Raw genomic sequence first — 24,592 nt, 5'->3', positions numbered from 1 at the left:
GCAGGAGAGACTTTGACAAGATTCCATGGTAGTGGCAAAGGTCCAGACAGCCCTGGCTCTCTTTCCTCTTGGGCTAAGGTTTGTTTTCTCCCCTCTTCAAAATCCAAAAGAAAATCATGTCTTTGGAGGACACATATCAATCTACTGCATTTTCTTTGGGTGGGGGGATGTTTTTCCAAGTTCTGAAGTGTTATGTAGGAAGAATAGTATTAGGGAAGAGTTGACTTACTCTTTCATATCAATGTAGCTGGAAAAGTTGCTGGAAGAGTTGTTTTTCAGCTATTTCTTAGCATTTTAGTATTTTTCATCCTTATGATAGCAGTATATAAACTTGATGAAAATACCCAGTGTTCTAAAAGTTGAATACCACTGTTTTACGAAGTTCTGCTGTCTGTGTATCATGCTTGAGCAACTGTATTGGAAATGTTGGGACATACTTTGTTTCTTGTACATGAAGTCAATGGCTTTAGTTTTCCTCAAGTTTGAGCCTCAAGGCTTGAAAGGAACATAGAAAAACTTATTTGCATGTCCCTAAATGAACTTGCAAACGTAATAAATCACAACATCTCTGGGCCCTATTGAAATTACAAGTGTTGGATCCCACTAGTGGATTTATGATACTTCCTCTCTTCCTCTAGTCTTGAAATATTGTACTTGAAAATCCCAGGCAAACTGACTTGTATTGTTGCAGTGTTACATATGATAAAATCCTTACTGATTATCATGTGAGAAACGTGCAATTGGAAAAAGCCACCCTAAGTTTCCATGGAGAGCTTTGGTTCTGTTCTGTCATTTCGGTACTAGAATATAGAACCATGTTTTCATGTAGGTTTTTGATTTTGTAGTTACACCTCTTTTTTTTTACATGCAGGCCAAAGCATTCAAGATTTCAGTTACGACTGTACTACGGTGTCAGAAAGGGTAAAAAGAGTGCTTAGAAGAGATTGGTTTTAAATACTGTTGAAATATTTCTTGACCTGAAAGTAGTCAGTATTAGTGGCTTGAATATACACTTAAACATCCAGTATTAATTAAAAATTGTGTTACTAATGGCATTGTCTGTACATGTTATAATTTTTTCTTTAAGTGGATTTTGAAAAAGAGAGCGTGTCTCTATTACACTTTTTTTTTTAATTGCTTAAAGGTAGTGGGTAAAAGCACGTTGTAGATCAATTTATAAATTTAATGCATTGGATTCTCGAATCTGGAAACAATTTGTTAGCAGAAGTGCAGTGTTCTATCAGTGCAAATCCTCTAAAAATGTGAAAAACTTACTGTTTTGTTCCTGTTAGTAACAAAATCCTGTCAATTCTGAAGAATCTTAGTACCTGGCGGTAGAAGTAAATTGTCTATATCTAAAATAATTCTCATGGAATTTTTATTAAGTTTTTGAAAAAACACATCACTTTAAAATCATTTTCATGGCTATATTCATCATGGAGAAAAGAACAAATACAGGAAAACATTGGGTTTATGTATACATAAATCTTCTGTTTTATTGAAAGTGAAGTTTTTTCTTTTGATCAATACATGAAAAAGAAGTCCATGGGCTTTGCTAGGGTTTGCATTATGAAACTGCATAATGATGCACAAATTCTTAAGTAGTGTTAAGTTCTTGTTTAGTTGCATATTTCAAGTATCTGTTTGACGTGTGATTGCTTGTGATGGAATGTTTATTGCAGAAATGTAGCTAGAGCTCTGACAGGAGATTGCACAATCAGAGAAGCTTCTCAGAGTTGATACTCTGCTTGAGTTGTGCTCAACTTCTCTTTTTTTTCTTTTTTTTTTTTTTTCCCCCGACTGGGTTGCATGTGACACTAAAGAAAGGTGTATAGTTTTACAAATTTCTATTTCAGTTTCTACAAAGTGTTTTTTAGTATAATTCTTTAATAAACTTCATTTTTTGACTTCTGTTGTGGATATTCACCTCTAATTGAAAAAGTGTTTTGATTTGTTCTGGAGTTTTAGGGAAGAATTTCCCTTCTGGTAGGGGGGTAGGGGAGATTTTGTGCAGTGTTTCTAGACTTACAATGTTCTTATTCTTTCTTGGAAAGTTATTCAATTAATTGTCTGCTCTCTGTTTAAAAAATTAAGTACTTTTTTGTCTTTCTCTGAGAGGGTTTTTTTTTTTTTTTTATTTTGAGACAGCTTTTTGGAGAGTCTTCTCCAGAGACTGAGTTGTCAAGGCTAAAGATAGAACTTGCCTTTTTATTGTTTTATAGCTTATTGTTTATGACTAAAGTTAACACACAGTTTTGTTTGCAGCAAACATAATCCAGGTCAGGTGACAGACAACAGATACTATGTGGCTGATGAGGTATTGTTGCTTTACAGAAAAATTAGTTACCTTTCCACTGACTTACTATATTGCAAACTTTGCTGGTAACGTTTGTTGGTTTTTTTTTTTTTTTCGTAGCAGAGATAACACTTTTCAGACAAAGGCATAGCAGAGAGAATGTTTTTCAGACAAAGGTATAGTGGGGCAGCTAGAGGCAGCAATTTAAGCTACTGATGGGACAACTTACTCTGTTTTTACCATAATGTGTTAAGCTAAGAGATGTAAAGTTGCTTTGCATATTAAACAGCTTTTACAGGAGCTAATATATTTTATTTATGTTGTTTGCAATAATGTGTTTCTTCATATGAACGTGTTGGTATCTTGCTAATTCCTGTCTTGTCCAACTGACTAAAGCTTACTTCCTGAAGTCTGGCTTCATGGATACCTGCCTGGAAAAAATTTGAGAAGCAGACAGCAATTTCCCAAGCAATGGCTGTGGAGGGGGTTCTGTTTCCTTTGCTAAATATCACTATTTCTTAGTGGAGTTGTGCAGTTGCTTTCCTTTCATTGAAGTCTTTACCTGATTCCTTGCAGGCTGCTGCCTAAAGAAGCCTGATACTTTTGAGCTGGGACTGGTACGTTTTTCTTTATGCTTTCATATCTCTGATCTGTCTGTCTTCTATACCATTTTATTGAAGGGAAGTTAAGTACCAGTATTTGCATCCATAGTGTTAATTTTTATCCATCTTACTTTTGCTTTCTAGTGAGTGTTCCTTAGAGTGTTGACTCCCATTGGTCTAGATTGGTAGTTATAAGTGTGTTCATTTACACTGAAAACGATAGGACTTCTAAACCAGAAGCGATAGATCTATATGTGCTGCCTGTGGAAGATTCTGTCGTCCCAGGATAACCAAGAAAGCTGTGGGGACCTCAAATGACTTTTGCTGATGTAGTTTACAAGTGAGATTTGGCTTTTTTTTTTTTTCTTTTAAATTTTCTGAAGTAGTTTACATTTTAGGTGGGGGAACAGGGCTTGCCTTGTATTTTTGATGAATGTGATAACTCTGAGAACTCAAAAGGATGTGAGGTCACTTTTTTCCCCCACAAGGTATTTCTGTGGATAGTGTTACTCTGCTGTATGTCAGGTTGGCGGCTCATCTTCGGTTGCAGTTGTTACATTAGCTGGGAACTCTAGACCTACAAGGCACTTCTTAACGCCAAGTGCTGAAGTCACTGTGGAATGCTGCTTCCATGGTGATAAACATCAGTCAGTTCTTTACCAGTACTCCCTCTTCTTTTAACAATATTTAAATATATATGCTTTAAGTGTACTTGCATTCAACACATTTAATACAGTATTATTGAAAAGGGCAGTTTTAAGAATCTGTACTTACGCTTTACTTAATCCTAGTGTGAGACAAATACGGCTTGATAAATCATTTAAACCTAAAGTACACCATCTGTTTTCTTATTTTCTACAACTTAAAATATCAAGAATCTATGTAGCCCTCCAGATAGTTATACAACTGTTTTAGTCTTTTTATGCAAGGTATTCTGTTGATGGCAGAATGTGCCACATTTGGCACAGAAGCTTTGCAGTTTGTAAAACTTGCCCACAGAGCATATCAACCCATGCAAGCGAACATTTTTAAGGAAAATAAGCTGCAAATATCCAGAGATCACACTTACTGTGAAATGAAATAATATAATTTGACTTAGTATCAATCAGCTTTTGCTTCTGTTACACATCTCCCTGAACTATTTTCAAACAATATCTATTGTACCTGTTTCTGTCATATTTTGGTCTATATTCTTTGTCTTCCTTGAAGACACTGCTCTCTCATCTGATAGTTGTTCTTAAAGATGTAATATTAAATGGAATTAATTCTGATGCTAAATTGAAATAATAAAAGACTAATGTAATAAATTGAAGTTTAGATGTAAAGACTATTAAGCACAATAAAATATCCTAGTGTAGTGAAATTAGTGTTGTAATATAGTGTTAGAAGTCTGAGTGTGGAGGGGAAGAAAAACCCCACTGAAATACATTGTCTGGAATGCAACTTCAGATGATGCAAACTTTCCATAATTTTAGCCATACAATAGTGCCTTGAATAGGTGTCATTTGAACAGATCTATGGATCCAAGATTTCTGCATCAAGTCAGTGGATGGAGAGGGCCTCTGGTGTGAAGGAACTATGACTTGTCCTCAGTTTTAGCAGAGGTCTGAGGCTTGTAGGTTCTCTGAATTAAATGCGTGCTGGATACTGACAGTACTCTTGCATGCTTTCTGTATATGAGTTGATTTCACAGATTTGCACTGCATTTTAGTTTAGTTTAGGAGATGTTTCAGGTGGTAAGATTCATCGCTGCAGTGGAAAACCAGCAACAGCTGGAAAAACTAAGTGCCTATGAAAGAGCATTACTACTTGTACATATACCTGTCTGTAGACTTGCGCCTGGGGCTTCCTTCAGTGCTAATATGGACATTAATATTGAGAGGTCTGTGGGCTCTGGTGTTAGTGACAGTGTGTATTTCTATACATATGTGTATCAATATATATTGAGATACTGATATTAATTAATAATTTACTGAGTCATGTACTAAGTGTATACTCTAGGAATTTGTCGGTAAAAATGTTGAATGGTTGATGTTTGAACAGAATGCAAGTGCATGTACTTTTATATATGTAACTACAGAGAATGTGATATGGGTGAAGTTTGCAGCTACACATGGAATAACTCTTTAAAAAGGCTGAAATGAAAGCAGTAATGTGTACTGCTTTGAATAATCCTGCCTTGAGGTTTCAAGATCTCCTTATTGAGATTTTAAATCTTTACTGAGTTAAACTCTTAGCTCTTTACTGAGTTAAAATAAATTTCTTTGTGAAAGGCTATGTATTTAACCTAAATTTGCAAAAGCTCTTTATGACTATTGCAAGGTATTAAGAAGTAACGAGCTCTGTAGAATTGTATCATTCTGGCAACAAGAATGGGTGATGAATCAAGTGCCTTGTACTCAGGCTCATATGTCAGTTTGTATACTTTGCCTAGTCTAACAATGTAATGAAAATTCTTAAGTGAAGTGTCTTATCTCTGTCTACATTGACTTGTCTGCTTTAAAGATGAAGTACTAAATTGCAGTTTTCTGTTCTCTGGACAGCAAAGTAAATGAATGTGATTAACTTAAAACTAGGTAGAGGGATCTTTTGTGTACTTGATTAGAGAGAGAGAACTGTAGCAGTATTGGCATTGGCCTGAAAGTTGGCTTTCAAACAGTGCTCTTGTCTGAAACTAGTGGGTTGTGTAGATCTATTTAGTACTTGTTTCTCAGGTAAAAAAAGTACACTTGCCCATTTAAGTAAAAAAAAAAAAAAAAAGTATTAATATTGGGCACTAGATGAAAGTCTTGTGTGTGTGTTTTTCCTTACCAATGAAGTGGCAGTAGGGTATTCCCCAAAATAGTAAGCATCGAAGAGCGGTCCCGGGTTTTCTCTTGGTTGGTCAGTAGCATCAGAAGAAGTCTGTCCTTGTCACAAAGGAGTAATGGCTGCTGTGAACTTAACTTGGAGGGCTGAAAAACGTGAATCATGCAAAGTTAAGCCTTGTAATGAGGTGGTCTTGTTTATTATTGCCCCACTGGTAGGGAGTTAAAGGATATTTTTGGTAGGATAATTTGTTGCAGGAACTACCTTTATGCAAATCAAAAGCATAGCTTGGTGGTGTAGACAAAATGGAATTGTTTAGGGACCTCTTAAGATCATGTAGTCCAACCCCTTTGCTTAAGCTGGGTCAGCTAGAGCAGGTTGCCCAAGACCACGCCCAGTCAGGTTTTTAAGACCTCCACAGATGAAGACTCTGCAGTCTCTCTGGGCAACCTGTATTTGACCCACCTTCACAATAAAAAAAGTGTTTTCTTGTGTTCAGATGGAATCTCATGTTTTTAATTTGTGCTTATTGCCTCTTATGCTGTCAGTAGACACCATAGAGAAGAGTCTGGCTCCATCTTCTTCATTCCATCCCATTTTATACACATGGGTAAGATTCCCGCCTCCAGCCTTCTCTTCCCCAGGCTGAACAGTCCCAGCGCCCTCAGCCTTATCATAGTATGAGAGATGCACTAGTCCCTTAATCATCTTTATGGCCCTTTGTTGAACTCATTCTAGTATGTCCATGTCTGTCTTATACTGGAGAGCCCAGAACTGGGCACAGCACTGCAGGTGTGGCCTCACCAGTGCTGAGTAGAGGAGAAGGATCACCTCCCTCGACCTGATGGCAATACTCTGCCTAATGCAGCTCAAGATGCTGTTGGGTGCCTTTGCTGTGAGGGCACATTGCTGGCTCACAGTCATTTTGTTGCCTGCCAGGACCCAAGGTCCTTCTTGGCAGAGCTGCTTTCCAGCTGGTCAGTCCCCCACCCAGCATTTACTGGTTGCCTGGGGCTGTTCCTCCCCAGGTGCATGACTTGGCAAGTTCTTTTTGTTGAACTTCATGACATTCTTCTCTGCCAGTTTCTCCCTGTCCCTCTGACAATTCAAAGGTCTGATAATTCAGACAATTCAAAGAAACTTCTTTTTTTTTTTTTTATGATTGAGTTGAGGTGTTACTTTTCATGCGTGTTTGAAAATAGGATAGAAAAACTAGCTTCTCACAGCACTTGAATAGTATTGATAGTTGACCGCAGAGACCGTTTATGTATGACAGGGTGTTATGACAAATTATGATGAATACATGAAAATCAAGATCAGTCAGGTTTGTTGATTTAAAGTGTGGAGGGAAGCTTTAGTACTATAGAAATAATTAGGAAAATGGCTACAATACAAGGAACTAAAATATGGATAGTTAGAGTTGTAGATCTTAAGATTTACTTTGGTCTTTCCAAAAAAGGAAAAGTAGCAAAGACACTAAACTTGGGTAACTGCCAGTTGGTCCAAGGAGTGCGAATTTTGTATGCTGGTAATACCCATTAAGGTTTTTTTAGTTATTTGAATGCTAGATAAATAGTAAAATAAACAAGTGTCTCAATTAACAAAGTTTCAACTGAATTTAATACATTTTTATTTATTATATGCTTCCGCTAGATTATACTATGTCATAATGAAATGTGTATGAAGTAAAAAATTCAAAATACAAAGGCGCTATACCTGTACCCTGGTAATGTAGATCATATACTATATATTTTACTTTATATCCCTTAGAGTCCTGAGATAATATGTTTTGCTGAATTGAAGTTGTTTGATGGAGTATATTTTGAAATATCCTAACAGTAAATTTTGCTATAAAATTGCATTAATATTAATTCATACTTCTGAATAAAACCAGCACTGCATAAGTGTAGTGAGTTTTGAGATTTAGGAATGTAGTTACAGACTGAGGCAGTCATGGTAGGACTGACAGTTTGATGCATTAAAACTTTGGAAATAGGTATAGACCAAAATGTGGGAAAAAAAGTGATTAATATGGGACTGCTTAAGTCAAACTGAAGACAACCAGTACATTTTAGAGGAATCTGATGAGAAGAAGTTAGCCTAACAGCCTGAGAAATTCAATGCTAATAGATTGTGTAGTTAATGTGTTATGTTAATGATAACTTTTATATTATTGCATTCTATATTTTTAGAAAAACTGAAGGGAAAGTAAAGGAAAAGGCTGTTGCAGAAATTTTTCTGCACATTTCTTCATAAAGAAGTTTATAGGAGTTTCCATACTGGAATCCTTCTTTACAGTGTCCATGCTGGAGGATCACTCTCAAGCTAAAGTGGTACTAGAAATGTGTTTTGGACAAAATGACACAAACAGTAAGACTGTTGAGACTGCTTGATATTTATCCATCTTTTTTTGTACCTGATTGTGTCTCATTAAAGCATGTAAGCATGTGTATAACCTCAGTGTTTATCTACATTAGTGCTTAAAGCTGTTTTGACAACCATAGTAAGGCAGATGGTAAATATATAGCTTCATAATTATTTTTTCTTTATAGCTTTATAGTTATTTTGAAGAAAAAAAATCTTATGGATGATGCAGGAGCTTCTAGCCCAGTAGCAGAACAAGTGAGCCCACAGGTGTTATGTTGGGGAAGAGCTAACGCATGTGTATTGTGGAAGAAAGTCGTGCTTTGCAAGCCTAGCAGAGTTCCTTGAAGTAATTGCTGAGTATGAGGATAACAAAAAGCTTTTGATGAGGCTCTTCATTTAAGCTTTTTATCAGAACTTGACTGCTTTGGGCTAGGCTTGTTTTGTGGATGGATGAATGAAAGAAGTGAGAGCTGGTGATCAATTTATTCAGAACAGAGAGATCAGTAATGGATTCTTAACAGGTCTGTCCCATTTCACAGTCGTAAGTGATTAAAATGGTGAATAATGATTAATTAATGATGCTAGATTAGTAAAAATCAAAGCTATAGCAAATCACAGAAGAAATTAATATTCGTTGGTGTACAAGTGATTAAAAGTAGTAGGTGAAATTCAGCATTGATGAATGTTGAGTGAGTGCATGGGAGAAAAACCTCTCATCTTTATGTACTTGTGGTGTTCAATGTTGAACTAGGTTTGATTTATAGTACCCAGTTTTGTGAAAGAATCAGTTTAGTACACAGTGACTATAAAAATTAACCAGATATTTCAGTTAATAACTTAAAATTTAATGAAGAGCAGAACAGGAAACATTGTACTCTGTTGTGAACTTAGGGTGTGCTCACAACTTAAATACTATTTGCAGTTTCCTCTCCAATTCAAAAAGTATATAGTAGAAATTAAAAAGCACTGGAGGATGGTGGTGGTGGTAATTGGAATAGCTCTCATACAAGGATAATTGGAAGAGAGATGACTGGGGGAAAATGATGGCAGTGTGTAAAGCTGTGTCTTGGGCAGGTGAGTAAAGAGTCATTGTTCCTTTTGTGACTGAAGAATGGCAAGCTCAAAATGAGGTACACTTTCACATAGCCCGTAGGTGGTGGCATTCATATCTATATGGTGCTGTAAATGCAAGAGACTTTTAGTTTTACAGATACAGAAAATGTTTAGACAAAATCACTGAAGGAAATTCTGGCTAGAGCTGTTAATTATGACAGTGCCATTTCTGGCTCACAAATAGACCAGAGCAGTACTACCATATGCTGGACTTGTTCATATCCTCTTTCCTAGACAGCCTTATCGTCATCTCCAGAGGCAGTATATGCGTCCAGACTGACCTTTGATTTTATTCCATATAGCTATTCTTTTGAAACTTGTAAGTGCGGTGTAGTAATGAACGAAATGTGGAAATCCTGGTTTCGTATGGAAGAGCTGCCTGCACATTGTAATGCCTCCCTAGTATGCCTCTCTTTAATTTCAGGATAAAATGAGGTATCTTAAATAGATTATGAAACTGTTGATGATTTCATTAAACAAATGTGACACTGACAAGACTGTATCAGACGATGAAACTATTTGAGTGAAGGACTTTAGAAAGGAATTTTTTTCCTCTGTTCTTTTTTAATCACTTCTGAAATACTGTTACCATGTAACATGTAAGACGAAGTCATACGTTTGCTTTTATAAACCAATTTATATTGGTAATCTAATTTAACTATTAACATAAAAGGAAAATGTCTGTGTAGACCTCAAAGCGAAACAGGAAAATTGCTCTGTAATGACAGAATAAGGTAGAACTTAGCATTAACTGAAAATACCTGTAAGCTACAATACATGTTTCTAAGAAGTATGGGATGTGCTATATTTAAAGAAGATACATACTAAAAATATATTGAAGCCATCCAAGTGGTGAAAAAAATCCATCATAAAAATGAGGCCATCTTATTTTAATAAAATGTATTAAACTATTAGATGTATCATTGCCTATTATGATGATATAGTATCCTATTTCTTTAAGAGGAGGAGGGTATGGCTACTATAGGTCTTGAAGGAAAGATGTTCCTTCCTTTTTGTGTTAGGAAAAAAGTCAGATGGCAGATAGAAAGGTTGAGCAAGATGGAAACAAGAAAGCTGAGATGAGTTATCTCTGCAGCCATCAGCAATCATGATCGTGTCTCCTTTCATTTGGCCTTTACCATTTTTCTCCTAACCGTTATTGCTAAAACTGTGTAGTATATTCCCATCTCTGTGACCTGTGAGCTTGTGTGTTCCTCCTCCCTGTTTGTTCACTAGTGATACCACTTAAAGTAGCCATGCTTCTGTGTTTCCCTTCGTACTGGAACAGCTTGTAGTGTTTGCAAGTTCCTCTGATTTAGCTAATATAAGTGAAATAAAAAAGCTATTCCATTTTTATGTTGTACACTAGGTATCCTAAATGTTTTACCTCCATTATTCACAATTCTCTAAAATTACCTTAAGCTTAGTCTTGTGTTTGCAGTCCACCATTAAAATAATACCATACTATTTTTTCTTCAGAAACATACTTCAGCTGAAGAAATTAATGATTTTGAGAGTTAAGGATTTACAAATCTCTTAATTATTATAGGGACCCCACCCCACCCCTCCTTTTTTTTTTTTTTTTTTTTTTTTTTTTTAAATGAATGTTTGGAACCAGGATAGTTTCTTCTCTCGATACTGTAGCAAAGGGGAGCTGATTATTGAAGAGCCTTTTAAATAAGCAGCTCTTGGCATGCAGCTTCCTTAGATGTTTGCATGATTTTGAAATGTGATTTGAAATGAATGCGAGGTCAATAGCTTGAATCTGTATTTCAAAGGGGTTTTTTTGTTAAGTGTTTTACTTAAAAGAGTTCATATCTAAGCTCTGACAGGCAATGTTTTCCTGGTGAATTCTGAATTAAAGAGTATTGAAATTTGCTTTTGCCTGTTAAAAGTGAATTTGTGTACTACTTTTCATCTTTATTTTAGAGCTATTAAAAAGAAACACAACAAAATGCCCAACATGCCTGACAGACCAATGAAACCATGACACTTTCTGTACTTCTTGCTTTTTTTGGCGTAGGCTTATATTTTAATATTTTGAAAGAAAAAGTATGATACAAAAGTAAGATTGATGTTAAAAGTTTGTAAATATTCCCATTTGTCCTACGTTGTTGTATTCAGTGTTTAAATTAATCTCCCCTCCTCTAAAGAAAAGGACTGATTTCTGGCTTTTGAGGCAAACCCTGAAATGAAGCAGGTAATTGCACTGTCCCAGAGCAAACCAGGATTTTGAGAATTTTGTTGTGCTTCTGCTTGATGTGTGGAAAAGTTTTCTGTGTTAGCTGTGACCCTGGACAAATTGATTGACTCAAAAGGTTTGAAGGCTTAAGGGCAGAGTGGACCCCAAACTTTGGCAATTCATCACCATCACTCATCTGCTTTTAAAAATCCCTGGATGTGACCTAGCAGCCTGGTGGATGTGCTTTGCCTACTGCTTCTCAGAGCATGGGGCTCAATGCACAGAGCACTTTGTACTGCTGTACAAGCAGTCATCATGGTTTCTCTGTTGAATTTAACACAGAAATTTCCTGGATATTTACTATGTATCTTTGAAAAAGTGTCTTTTAGTAGGTTACAAAGTATTTCTCACTAAGTGGCTCTTACCCTGCATAGCTTTATTTCTACATCTGGCTTGAGTCCAAATTGTTGTTGGCCTCTGATTTATGTTACTGACCCATTAAATGTTTTTTCATTGCCATTTGCTTTCCTTTTTCATCATAAGTGTAAGTCCAAAATGCTGATCCTTTGATACACTCAAGATGCAAAACCTGACTTTATTTAAGTGCTGTGAAAATACTGTGAAGCTTTTCTTGATTGTTATCATTTTCCTTGTAACATCTCTTAGTTCAAACTAAGCCACTGTATGGAGAGGTAACTTAAAACAGTAATGTTTTTATGAACTAAAAAATTTAATAACATCCAGCCTTTAAAGTAATTCTGATTATACTTGCAGTTTTACTTCCTTACCCTTGTTTTCAAATTCTAGCATGATTTTACTGCTTATTCTCATTACATCTGAAGTAAGTAACTTCTATCTCATGTACTTCAAAAGTGAGGACTGCAAGCCTATAAATAATTTTGACTTTGATAGCATTTGATTTTTTTATAGCTTAAAATCCCCTATAGACTAAGGGGTAGAAAATAGGTTTGAATTTGAAGTGAGGGATCAAAGACTAATTTTTTGATCTATATTAAGTGTGTTCTCTAATATATATTCCTGGAAAATAATCTTTGAAAAATCTTATATTCTAGCTTTTCTTTAGGCATAGTTACTTGATGGATGTAGTGGTCAAAGACTGATGGATTAGCTTTCAATCCTGTATTGCATAATTTTATAAAAGCTGAAAACAGTCAAAATAAGTCGAATCAGATCTGAACTGATCAGATCAAAGATATGTCTGGTCTAGTATCTCACTCCCAACAGGTCAGTAACAGATAGCATAGACATGTAGGTACGAATCCGACATGTAAATAGCAGTACTTCCCTGGCATGCTTTGTTAACCTCCATAAATTTGTATTTTATGACTTTTCTCTCTATTTTTTCCGTTGTCACTTAAACATTACCTAGTTGAGAAAGAAGACACCATAATGGTATTTGATTCTTCATGATATAATTCCCTAGAATACTTGATCATTTTTCATCAGATACCATATCTGTGGTTTTCAACCAAAATATGTAGTTTAGTTTTTCTCTGAGAAGATGCAATCCAGTGAAGAATCATGTGTACCTGTTGTAAAATTTAGACTTAAACTTTAAGTTTGGAAGTTTATGGCACTTAACAAGACTTTATAACTATCTTCTTCTTTGTTGTTGTTGTATTTTTCTGTTGTTTCTTCGGTGGTTTTTGTTTTGGTTTGGTTTTGTTCATAGGGATGTATTCCATGGTAGTAATGCCAGATGGGCTCGTGTCTGTTTGTTCCTAGATTTAAGTTAGAATGTATAAAGCCAATATCTTGTTCATGAAAATTCCCTCTGAATTCAATGAATAAAATGTGGCAGCTGACTCTTGGAATTAAATTACCATCATCATCCTATTTGCCAGTGGCCACTTAATGTTCAAGTGCCTACTGTGTGACACGTTGTGACTTTTTAACATTATTGAACTTCATTAGAACTGCTATTTGTTCTTTTTGTATTTTGAAAACACATTTTTTTCATGTAAATGTGAAGCTAATTAAGGTAATTAATAATTAATAGAAGTATATTTGTTTGGGGATTGATGGAAATTAAGTTTTGAATAAGAGTCCAGTGGAAGTGGAGGAATAACAGCTGTTTCATGTAACTGCTAGCTGAATCACTAAATAATAAATGTGAATGGTTTCATTTGTATAGAAAATTGATAGGGACAACTGTTTTTATCTTGTCTCTTCAATTAGCAACATGTGTAATTATTTTTCCAAACACTTAATTTTGCTTGGTTTTTTTTTTCAGGATGGATTAGATGCTTTGGTATATGACTTGGATTTTCCTGCCTTAAGAAAAAACAAAAACATTGATAACTTCTTAAACAGGTGTAAGTATTTAATGTTTCAGTTACTAAATAACAAAAGACTACAAATACCAGCAAAAATATAAAATAAAAGCAGTTCTAGCTTTTTGAAAGGCAACTAGGGATTTGGGGTGCATTAAGGTTTTGGGTGCAAGTTGTTTTAAGAGTCTGACTATTTATTTATTTCCTAGTGAGAACTGGCAGCTACCTATACAAATCTAATCCCCAGCAATTGAATGTCCAACTTTGTTGCCACTGTAAATGGCATTGTTTTCAGAGGCACAAAGCCTTTTAAGAGAAAGGCGTGTTATCTTTGTTCTTGGCAACCTTCTGGATTCCCATAACGTGCATTGTGATTTCATGTACTAATATATCATAAGCAATTAACGGTAAAATGACATTACATGTATACAGTGTCAAGAAATTGTATTAAAAATTTGTTCACTGACAAACTGGAGCCTGTGTTTTGAGGACTTTTTTTTAGTATAAAAGGTCTCTTCATTATCCCATGAAATTCTTATACTGCACAGCTGCCATATTTACTTGTGCATGCAGCTGATGTGTCTGCAGAATTCTCTGTATTTACTCTATATTTTTCCACTACCAGATTTCCTGCATGTTCTACTCGGTAATAACATTTTAAATCAATAAAGTTGATTTTTTTTTTTAACAGAAGTCACAGTTATGTAGTTTTTGTAATTTAAAAAAAAAAAAAAAAGGCTTTAAGAGTCAAGTCTTTTCTAAAGATTGCCAAACAGACAAATTCTGGAAATCATGGCAGAGATGTTTGCTGGTTTGAGATTTGCTTCTGCCTGTGGACTGAATGGGCAAGCTTTGAAATTAAACTAATGTTGATAGATTTTTACAGGCTTAAGCATCTCAAATGTTGTAATAAATGGCCTTTGTGGCAAATACAAAATAATTTGACTAAAGTAATTTTTGTCTTTGCTTCGTTGAAATGTATTTTTTTCTTTCTGTTTCCAAGTTGTTTTCAAATAGTTTACTTCGTGCAACTGTAAGCAATGATAGTGAATTTGTGGGGTTTATTTTATATAATTCCCCATTTGTGGGAATATATGAGTCCACTAGATCTAGTTGATAGCTCGCTTGCACATAAGCTGGTTGCTGAAGGGCCTAAGTTAAAATGTTCTATTTAACTTTTCACAGTTCAAACTATATTTGATATCATACACGGAGTTACATGCACATTTTGTATACTCAGTTATTTACATAGGAGGTGTGGTGAAACTCTTGGAGAAAAGAGAAGTTGTATTAGGCAAAGGAAATACTCATTGCAACAGATAATTTGAATGTAATTTTTATGAATAGTGAAATCATTAGTGAGTCTCAAAAGAACTTCACTTTTGCAGTTGGGGCTGAGTGAAGGAAAAGAAAACTTACATTTACAGTCTGATAATGAATATCTTGTAGGTGTAAATTATATACTGTGTAAGATGTGACCTGACGTAATATGAAGGTGAACAGACCGTTTCACTTCAAACTTTATTTCACTTCAGACTGCCTTTAGAACACCATATTGCTGTGTTTGCTGAAATATGAAAGCAAGCTGTGGATGTGCGAGTAGTGGCCTTAGAGGGAACTGTGAAGTCTAGTTTGTCTCAAATTTCTATTTTAAAAAAATAAATAAATAGACATGTAAGAACATTTTCATGTTTGTTTTAGTTCTAATAGAAAACTGTTTAAAATTAGCTGTCCAAACTGTTTGTACCATTATTCTAGAACTTTAAAATAAATTTCTAGATTGCAGATAAAATAGGAGTTTGCTTTCTTTGTTTTATAGAGTGATTGCTCTATGAGTGAGTCCTTACCCCCTCTTATTTTTCTCTGGTTTACACTGTGTATTTGTGGAGCCTCCAAAATCTGCTTCTACTGCCTAAGGCTGTGAGGGTTATTTTTGCAAATGTAGAACCTTATTAATTTTCTACCATATAGAATTAAAAGAATAAAGAAATCAATATTGAAGATGGTTGAAAGCCCGACTTTGCAGCAGGGACTCAGTTTATTTCAAGATAGCATCTAAGCTTATAATCAAACTTCAGGTCAAATTGGAGAATGTGGTCATTTGCCATGGGAGCTACCCCACCTGTTCATACAGTGTGAGCTGGCTGGGTCTTCCACTGTTAGTGGGAGATAAGGAGCTGCCTATTTAAATATGTTGCAGCCTGTCCTGGTTTCAGCTGGGATGTAGTTAACTGTCTTCCTAGTAGCTGGTACAGTGCTATGTTTTGAGTTCAGTATGTGAAGAATGTTGATAACACTGATGTTTTCAGTTGTTGCTCAGTAGCGTTTAGACTACAGTCAAGGATTTTTCAGCTTCTCATGCCCAGCCAGGGCACCTGACCCAAACTGGCCAACAGTGTATTCCATACCATGTGACGTCCCATCTAGTTTAGGAACTGGGAAGGGGGGGGCAGGGATTTGCCGCTCGGGGACTGGCTGGGTGTCGGTCGGAGGGTGGTGAGCAATTGCCCTGCGCATCATTTGTACATTTCAATCCTTTTATTACTACTGTTGTCATTTTATTAGTGTTATCATTATCATTATTAGTCTCTTCTTTTCTGTTCTATTAAATCGTTCTTATCTCAACCCAGGAGTTTTACTTCTTTTCCTGATTTTCTCCCCCATCCCACTGGATGGGGGGGAGTGAGTGAGCGGCTGTGTGGTGCTTAGTTGCTGGCTGGGGTTAAACCACGACACAGCCTGATAAACCTTATTTAACAGATCTTAGCATACGGAGGTCAAATTTCCAACACTTGTTCCTGTAACATATTGTCTGAAGATAATCAAGTGTTAGTACATCTCTCAAGCAGTAAATTGCAATTTGCAACTGCTCACAAGCCTGTTTTACATTATTTAAAAATCCTTAGTTTAGATTGCTCTTCAGATGTGTTTTCCTTAATTCTGTTTTGGCCATAGGTGAGGCTTGTGATTGAAAACTGTTTAAAAGATTCATATTGTGCCTAGCTTTCTTTTGCACCAATGTCAAGATTTTTCATTCAGAAGTGGTGGACCTCCTGTTGTGAGATTACTAGGCAGTAAGTTAACAATAACTAGAAAATTGTTGTCATAAGAATTGCTGCGTTTTAGTTCCATGCAGTCCTACTCATCTTCCACTATAGGTCAGTTTTCACCAGGGGAAAGAAGGCAATGCATTATTTTTTTAAATTACTGAATATTTTGATCCTTGTGTGAAATAATTTGTCAGAATTTACAATTTTAATATACATTATTGAAATCAGCTAGTGGTATGCTGCATTGTAAAGGGATGGCTTTACATTAGACGGTAATGCCACAGAGTATTTATTCAAACAAAGCTGTATTTGTTCCTGTTGCGGTAATAAAGTCTTACGAATTCTAATTGTACATATGCTGCTTTTGTTTTAGATAATGGCCAGCGTAGGTAGAAATCTAATGGTAATTTTCTGTTGTCTGCCTCATCATTTTTTTTTTTAAATATGAACTTAAAAAAGACATTTCTCCTCCTTTCTCTTCCTCTGTCCTTTCTAAACTTTGCTTTTAGGCCTAAAATATTATTTTTGAAAATAAAATATCGTTGCATAATTTATTTTATTAGAAGCATATCTGTTTTAGTAGATGTTCCTTGCTTTTCGGAATACTGAAGCATGAAGCTTTTCCATGCAATCTCATGCCAGTGTTGACCCACGTGGATTAAAATAGACTGTTTTAATCTTTGACCAAATTTGGAATTAGAATATCTGCCCACTGGGAGTTTGTAAATTATTGTAGTTTATAGAATGACAGGTTTATATAAATAATTGCAATGATTCCCACTGCATGTTTTAAATTAAAATCTACTTTTTTTGAGTATTAGGAATAATAAAACTGCAGAAAACTGAAAGCTCATTTTTTTAAAAGATAGTTTCTTCAAGTGTCTCATGTGTGTACTTTATGATACTTTCTCAGATTTATTGCATATTTATCCAGAAATAATCTTTTTATACTGATCAGCTTACAAGCAAGTTCATGCTGGATATGAAATTTTTACGTAGCTTTTTTTGCAGGTGTTTATTCTTAAAGAAATTCCCACATTAAGATCTCCAGTAATTTGATTGTACAGTAGAGTAATTGCATTATGTTTATGTCAGGTTTTGATTACTATGGTAATGACAATGAGATCATGCATTCTGCAGAGAGGTTTCCAGTAGGAAGGTAGGTTCAAAAGGAAGACCTCTCTTTAAGCAGCACATCTTCCAATAACTATGAAAAATTGAGATGACATTAATGTGTTTAATTAAATTGATTATATATGAAATGTGAATTTTGTTTTATGTAGATAAAGACACGGTAAATAAAATGAGAGATCTGCGCATGAAAGCTGAAGATTATGAAGTGGTGAAGGTGATCGGTAGAGGGGCATTTGGGGAGGTTCAGTTGGTAAGTTATGTTTCTATTTGTACATTTGAATGTATTTGGTAGTATTTGCTTGTGTCTGTTTCCAAATACAGTGTTCAGAAGATGCAGTCATATAATATTAAAGCCTTTAGCTTGGTGAAATTTTGTTTCTTTTTATCCCATGGAGATGTTTTTGGGAATGTCATATTTAAGTACTCTCAAAGTGCAAAAGTACTTGTTTTGCATTGTAGTCATGCTTCTCTATTAAAATAAAATGGAATGTGTATTCCTCATAATCCAGAAAATTAGCCTTTGCCACTGTATACATAGACACTTGAACAAATCTTCAGGACTGGAAGAATTTCTGCCAGTTCAGGGACTACACCAGATTTTTGTGGACATAGTTAATCACAGATGAGAGATGTTGTGTGTTGTTTGTGATAATTAGCAACCAGGCTTGTTCATCCTGCTTTATTAAACTGAGAACTGGTGGGAGAAACTAAAAGTATGGCAGCAAGTATACATGTCTGCTAATGAACTCTGGAAAATGCTTATAGTTTTAACTTTATGGTATTTATATTTGTCCTTTTAAAGACACATACCTACAAATTACAAAGCAACTGTTATGCCTATGGACTTCTATGTTGAATAGTTCTAGCAAGTATTTTAAGAGCAATGCATATACTGTCAGATAGTGGAATGTAATTATTCTGTAGACCTACAGCATATAATTCTTTAAAAAAATGTGAAAAGTCTAAAATTTGTTAAATATTGATGCAGGAAAAGTAATATATTCAGTGGTGTTCTTCATATGTTAATATGGCAAACTAATGTGTTCTGTGTCACATTTGTCTTCATAGGTAAGGCATAAATCCTCAAGGAGAGTGTATGCTATGAAGCTTCTGAGTAAATTTGAGATGATAAAAAGATCAGATTCTGCATTCTTCTGGGAAGAAAGGGATATTATGGCTTTTGCTAACAGTCCTTGGGTTGTTCAGGTATAGTGATATTCTTTTTAAAATATTGTCATTATAGAATAGTTTTGTTACAACACTGCATGACCTGGAATTACATGTTTCCATTTTTAGCTTTTCAAAGTCCCTTTTTAGTTGTATTGGTCTGTTAGGGAAATACATTGTTAACATTAGGAATGGTGCATACAACAAATAGCAGATACTGCACTTGCTTCAAAACTATATTTTGTTACAACATTTACAAGATAAGCTATTCTGTTTATTATTAAAACTCTTTGCCAGATATATATTGGTGAGCCTGCTCTGTAGTAATTCTTTGAGGCATCTAGTATACCAGAAAGATACGCTTAAAACACAGCTTTTGTATATTCTAATTTCTGTGTGTATATTTGACGGCAAATTACGCCCACTCTGGTTATTTTTTCCTCAGTTCAGTGTTACTGACAATTTTTTGGGAGGCATTGCTGCCTTTGAAGTTATAAGGAGCACGTCTGAAGCAATCATCATGCATTGTGTGTGCACATGTTAACTTGTTCATTTAAACTGTTCTTACCCTAAAGTGTGTAAATTCTTTTGTTACATTAGAATTAAACAAAATCATTGAAGATTTACCTAAGTCAAACAGGTAACTACATTACTATCTGTCTGGGAGTGATTGTCCAGAATAGTACTTTTATGATTTTCAAAAAGTTTTAAGTTAGGAAACTTAAATCTATTTGCACTATTCATGTTGAACAGAGCATTGACAACTGTGAGGGAAATATTTTTGCTTAAATGTTTAAAATTTAGGCTCACTTTCTATACAATAAATACATTGACAGTAGAACAATAAATATTTAGTGTTAACACAAATAGAATTGGGCAGATGTTTGCAATACAGTCTTTCATGTTTACTTACTTGTCAACTAGCATCCCAGGGAATAAGGATGCATTTCGTCCTGTTACGCAACGAGTGTTCTTTGAAATGATCTCAAAACTTACTGCACCAAATATACTAATCTTAATTTGTAACCAGGACTCTACTCCTTCCATTTTAGTATAAAGGGATGGAAGATCTGGCTGAAATTTACTCTAGAGATTAATTCCTTTTTAGGAGGTCTGCTGGATGATGCAAAGCTGCTGCAGTAGTTGTAGCAATTCTGTTACTCTTTAAATCAGTTTGTGTAGAAATTGCTTTGATTTCCAACAAGCAAAAGATTAAAGATAACTGGAACATTCAGTGACTTGTTTTTTGTTTATTTGCTTTTTACAGTTATTTTATGCATTCCAAGATGACCGTTACCTTTACATGGTGATGGAATACATGCCTGGTGGGGACCTTGTGAATTTAATGAGCAACTACGATGTTCCGGAGAAATGGGCAAGATTTTATACTGCTGAAGTTGTACTTGCATTAGATGCAATTCACTCAATGGGTTTTATACACAGGTGAAGAAGAAAAAAGAGTTGTTACATAGTGTTATTTTATTCCTGGTGCTGCCAGAATGACTTCAGTAATTGTTTAGGCAGTTTTAAAATTTATGATGTTACTACTTCATTATTATTTCATAATTATTCCATCTTAGAACTTCAAAGGTTTTTTGCCATCAGAAACTACGAGTCTGAGGTGATATAGTCAAAGTAAGAATTTTTAGCAAGCTGATGTTCCTTGGTTTGGGAAGTAATAAAATTGTCCCACTTTACCAAGAGATACAAGAACTAAAGTGGTATGAACATGTTGGCCCCCAAATGGTTCTTTTCTTTTGATTAGAAAAAGCTGTTTTGGGAATTTGACAGCAGTAGTATACACAGTTGGGAATTATTAATTCTCTGCTCTGTATTTGAAGCCTCAGTGACCCATTAAACAAGAATCTGTGAACAATGTGAGGAAAATCTCCCAGCCATGTGTTTCCTTGTAAGGGGCAAGATGGAAAATTGAGGTGCAGAGCAAAGGGACTTGGCTTAGTTTCATATTATGTACTTGCCCTAACATGAAATGTAGTTGGTTCTCAGATAGGTTGAGAAGTTTTCTTTTGATAATTGAACTTTTATCTGTTGTTAGCTTTTAATTGTATTAACTAGGAGCAGAAGAATAGTTTTTTCAACAGAAAATACAGGAAGAGTTTGAGGAAGACTTAGTGTATAAATTCTCAATTTTTAATTTGGCCAGAAGATCAGTGTTAACACATAAGCTTTTGCAAAAAAGCAAAAGCAAAGCAAACCAAACTACTGATCTGTTGCTTGAGTAAGATCTAGAGCATCATTAATTATGTAGCTATGCTACATCTAATGGATAAATTATCTGGCTGAATGAACCATTTGTACATGTGTATTGCAAGGTTGAGAAAGCAGCATCAGAAGTTGCCAGCAGCACAGTGAGTTTTTCTTCCTAAAAATTTAGATTATTTTGACACCAACAGATTTTTTTTGTATTTGTTTACCCCTGGAGTTAGTCTGTTCAAATCTGAGGAATGAAAGGAAACTGATGAAAATGTGGGCCCACTGCTTAATGGGTCAGGAACCTAGTGACAAAGGACATGGAAACACCTGAGGCTGCTGCCTTTGCCTTGGCCTTCGTTGATAAGGTCTGCTTTCAGGCCTGTCAGGTCCCTGTGCCTAGTGGCGGAGCTTGGGAGAGTGAAGCATTACTGTGCAGAGGAAGATCAAGCTGAGTCCCAGTTATGCAAACAGGACATAGAATCATAAAATCATTTAGGTTGCAAAAGACCTTCAAGATCATCGAGTCCAACCATCAACCATGCCCACTAAACCATGTCCTGAAGTACCCCGTCTACTCGCTTTTTGAATACCTCCAGGGATGGTGACTCAACCACTTCCCTGGGCAGCCTATTCCAATGTCTGACAACTCTCTCAGTAAAGAAATTTTTCCTAATATCCAACCTAAATCTCCCTTACCTCAACTTCAGGCCATTTCCTCTCGTCCTATCACCAGCCACCTGACAGAAGAGACCAGCTCCCACCTTGCTACAGCCCCCTTTCAGGTAGTTGTAGAGAGCGATAAGGTCTCCCCTCAGCCTCCTCTTCTCCAGACTAAACTGCCCCAGCTCCCTCAGCCACTCCTCATAAGACTTGTGCTCCAGACCCCTCACCAACTTGGTTGCCCTTCTCTGGACGCGCTCCCACACCTCAATGTCTTTCCTGTAGTGAGGGGCCCAAAACTGAACACAGCACTCGAGGTGCGGCCTCACCAGTGCCCAGTACAGGGGGACAATCACTTCCCTGCTCCTGCTGGCCACACTATTTCTGATGCAGGCCAGGATGCCGTTGGCCTTCTTGGCCACCTGGGCACACTGCTGGCTCATATTCAGCTGGCTGTCAACCAGCACCCCCAGGTCCTTTTCTGCCAGGCAGCTTTCCAGCCACTCTTCCCCAAGCCTGTAGTGCTGCATGGGGTTGCTGTGACCCAACTGCAGGACCCGGCACTTGGCCTTGTTGAACTTCATACAATTGGCCTCAGCCCATCGATCCAGCCTGTCCTGATCTCTCTGTAGAGCCTTACATGTGTCCAAGGCACTAGGTGGGATGTACCAAGGGTTGTGAGGGAGCTGGCCAGTATCCTTATGATACTGCTGTCTGTCACCTTTGAAAGGTTGTGGCAACTGGGAGATTCCTGATGAATGGAAAGAGGCAAATGGCACACCCATCTTGCCCTGAGAAGGGCAAGGAGGGGAAGATCAGGGGAATTGCAGGCTCATCAGCCTAAGGGCAATCTTTGGGTATCTTATGGAGTAAATTCTCAGGAAACCATTTCTAAGCATGTCAATGGGAAGGTGATTGGGAACAGCCTGCATGGATTTACCAAGGGTAAAGCATGTCTTACCAATGCAAATGCCTTCTGTGATGAGATGATGGGCTCCACTTACGAGGGGAGAGCAGTGTGTGCTGTTTGTCTTGACTTTAGCAAGGTTTTTGATGTAGCCAGATTGGAAAGATATGGTTTGAATAGGCAAGAACAAAAGGTTGTGCTCAGTAGTACAATGTCCAATTAGCAGTCTGCTACTAGCGATTCCCCAGAGGATTGATACTGGGGTCAGCACTGTGTTTTCATTTGCAACATGAACAGTGTTTGGGTGAGACAGAAAGCATCAGTCTTCACCTGCCCCGCAGGACTTTATAGAAAAGGTGGAGCCGGACTTGAAGTTGCATACTGGAAAGATGCAAGGCAATGGATGAGACAAGTTGCAGCAAGGGAGTATCTAGCCATTCATTAGGAAATATTTTTTCACTATGAGGGCGGTCAAACAGTGGAAGAGAGTCCTAGAGAGGTTGTGGAATCTCTGTTCTTGAAAAATTCAAAACTTGACTGGATTTGACCCTGAGAAACCTAATGTAACTTTGAAGTTGAATCTAACTTTGTTAGCTGTACTTTTATCAGGCAGTTAACCAGGGTCTTACAAAAATCCCTCCTGATCAAAACTATTCTGTGAGTATACTGATACATTTCCACTGCACGTCATTTGACAGTTATGGCCAGAGTTCTCCTTTGAAGTCCCAGAAATACACTTTCTCCTGAAATTCATGTTATGCTTTCTTGATAATTGTTTCCTACTGTTATTCTGCTTCAGTATATTTAATAACATTGTATGTGCTGAACTTTACCAGTTACTTTTTGAAAACTTATTTTCTATAACGGAAGTACTTTGTGGAAAAGGGCATAAGACAATACTCCTTTTGAGCCACAGAAAAATATTTGTTCACGTTAATATAATTCTGAAAATGACATCCATTTGTTCCCTTAAAATAGAAGTGGTACAGAGAAGAAGCTGCGTTTTAAAGCTCTGTTTGAGGTAGCTAACTCAGAACCAGAATGTTTGGGGTTTTTTTTCTGTAGCTGGATCCTAGCGGAGAGGTACTTCAATCAGTGAGTCTTTTTTAGGAACTTGAGGTTCAAGATTAATGTCTGGATTTGTTAAATTTGGTGGCTTAAGGCTGTATTCCCACATCCATTGTAATTTTTTTAAATGTTGTAGTGCAGCAGTGTATGTGTTGGACATGATACTTCGAGAAAGCAGAAGAAAATGGAGGAAGTAATGGTGCTTTCATGTTGGTGTTTTTCCTTGCAATGTTGCATCTGAAAAATAGTTGACTTTTTTTTTACCATAAGTTAAATTGATTTATTTTCTTTTAAAAGAATATATTTTTCTTCTTTCAGAGATGTGAAGCCTGATAATATGCTGCTAGATAAAGCTGGTCATTTAAAACTAGCAGATTTTGGTACTTGTATGAAGATGAACAAGGTAAACGTATGTTTTTAATTTCGCTTTTCTGTTTGTGAAAGGAAAACAAAAGTGAAAAGAAAATACACTGAAAACTTTTTAGCTAGATGAGAAGAGTCGAAAATTCCAGTCTGTTCACATTACTATTCTTTGTGCATTCTATTCAATGACAATGTAGAACACATTCCTGGATGCATTGCTGAGGTAGGGACTGTATCAACTTCTATACTCTTTCCTAGAGAAACTTTCTGAAGTCAGGCCTTTGATTGTCTCTAGATCCTCTAGATTATTTCTTCAAGTCTTTGGCTATCAAAAGTTAATGCAAAGAAGTGAGATTATTTTTACGTA

At 36.1% G+C, this 24,592-nt stretch overlaps 1 protein-coding gene across 1 annotated transcript in view; it reads left to right on the top strand.

Moving 5' to 3' along the window:
- Positions 1–24,592, top strand: part of ROCK1 (Rho associated coiled-coil containing protein kinase 1) — a 95,532-nt gene that overhangs the window by 18,911 nt on the left and 52,029 nt on the right. The window contains exons 2-6 of the mRNA XM_069779126.1: positions 13,623–13,704; positions 17,996–18,096; positions 18,915–19,052; positions 20,281–20,456; positions 24,181–24,265. Of these exons, the coding sequence (XP_069635227.1) occupies positions 13,623–13,704; positions 17,996–18,096; positions 18,915–19,052; positions 20,281–20,456; positions 24,181–24,265 (582 nt within the window). The remainder of the gene's footprint in view (positions 1–13,622; positions 13,705–17,995; positions 18,097–18,914; positions 19,053–20,280; positions 20,457–24,180; positions 24,266–24,592) is intronic.

This window comes from Haliaeetus albicilla, chromosome 3 (genome assembly GCF_947461875.1).
Source record: "Haliaeetus albicilla chromosome 3, bHalAlb1.1, whole genome shotgun sequence".
Classification (NCBI taxonomy): domain Eukaryota; kingdom Metazoa; phylum Chordata; class Aves; order Accipitriformes; family Accipitridae; genus Haliaeetus; species Haliaeetus albicilla.
This window is presented reverse-complemented; position numbering and strand designations above follow the sequence as displayed.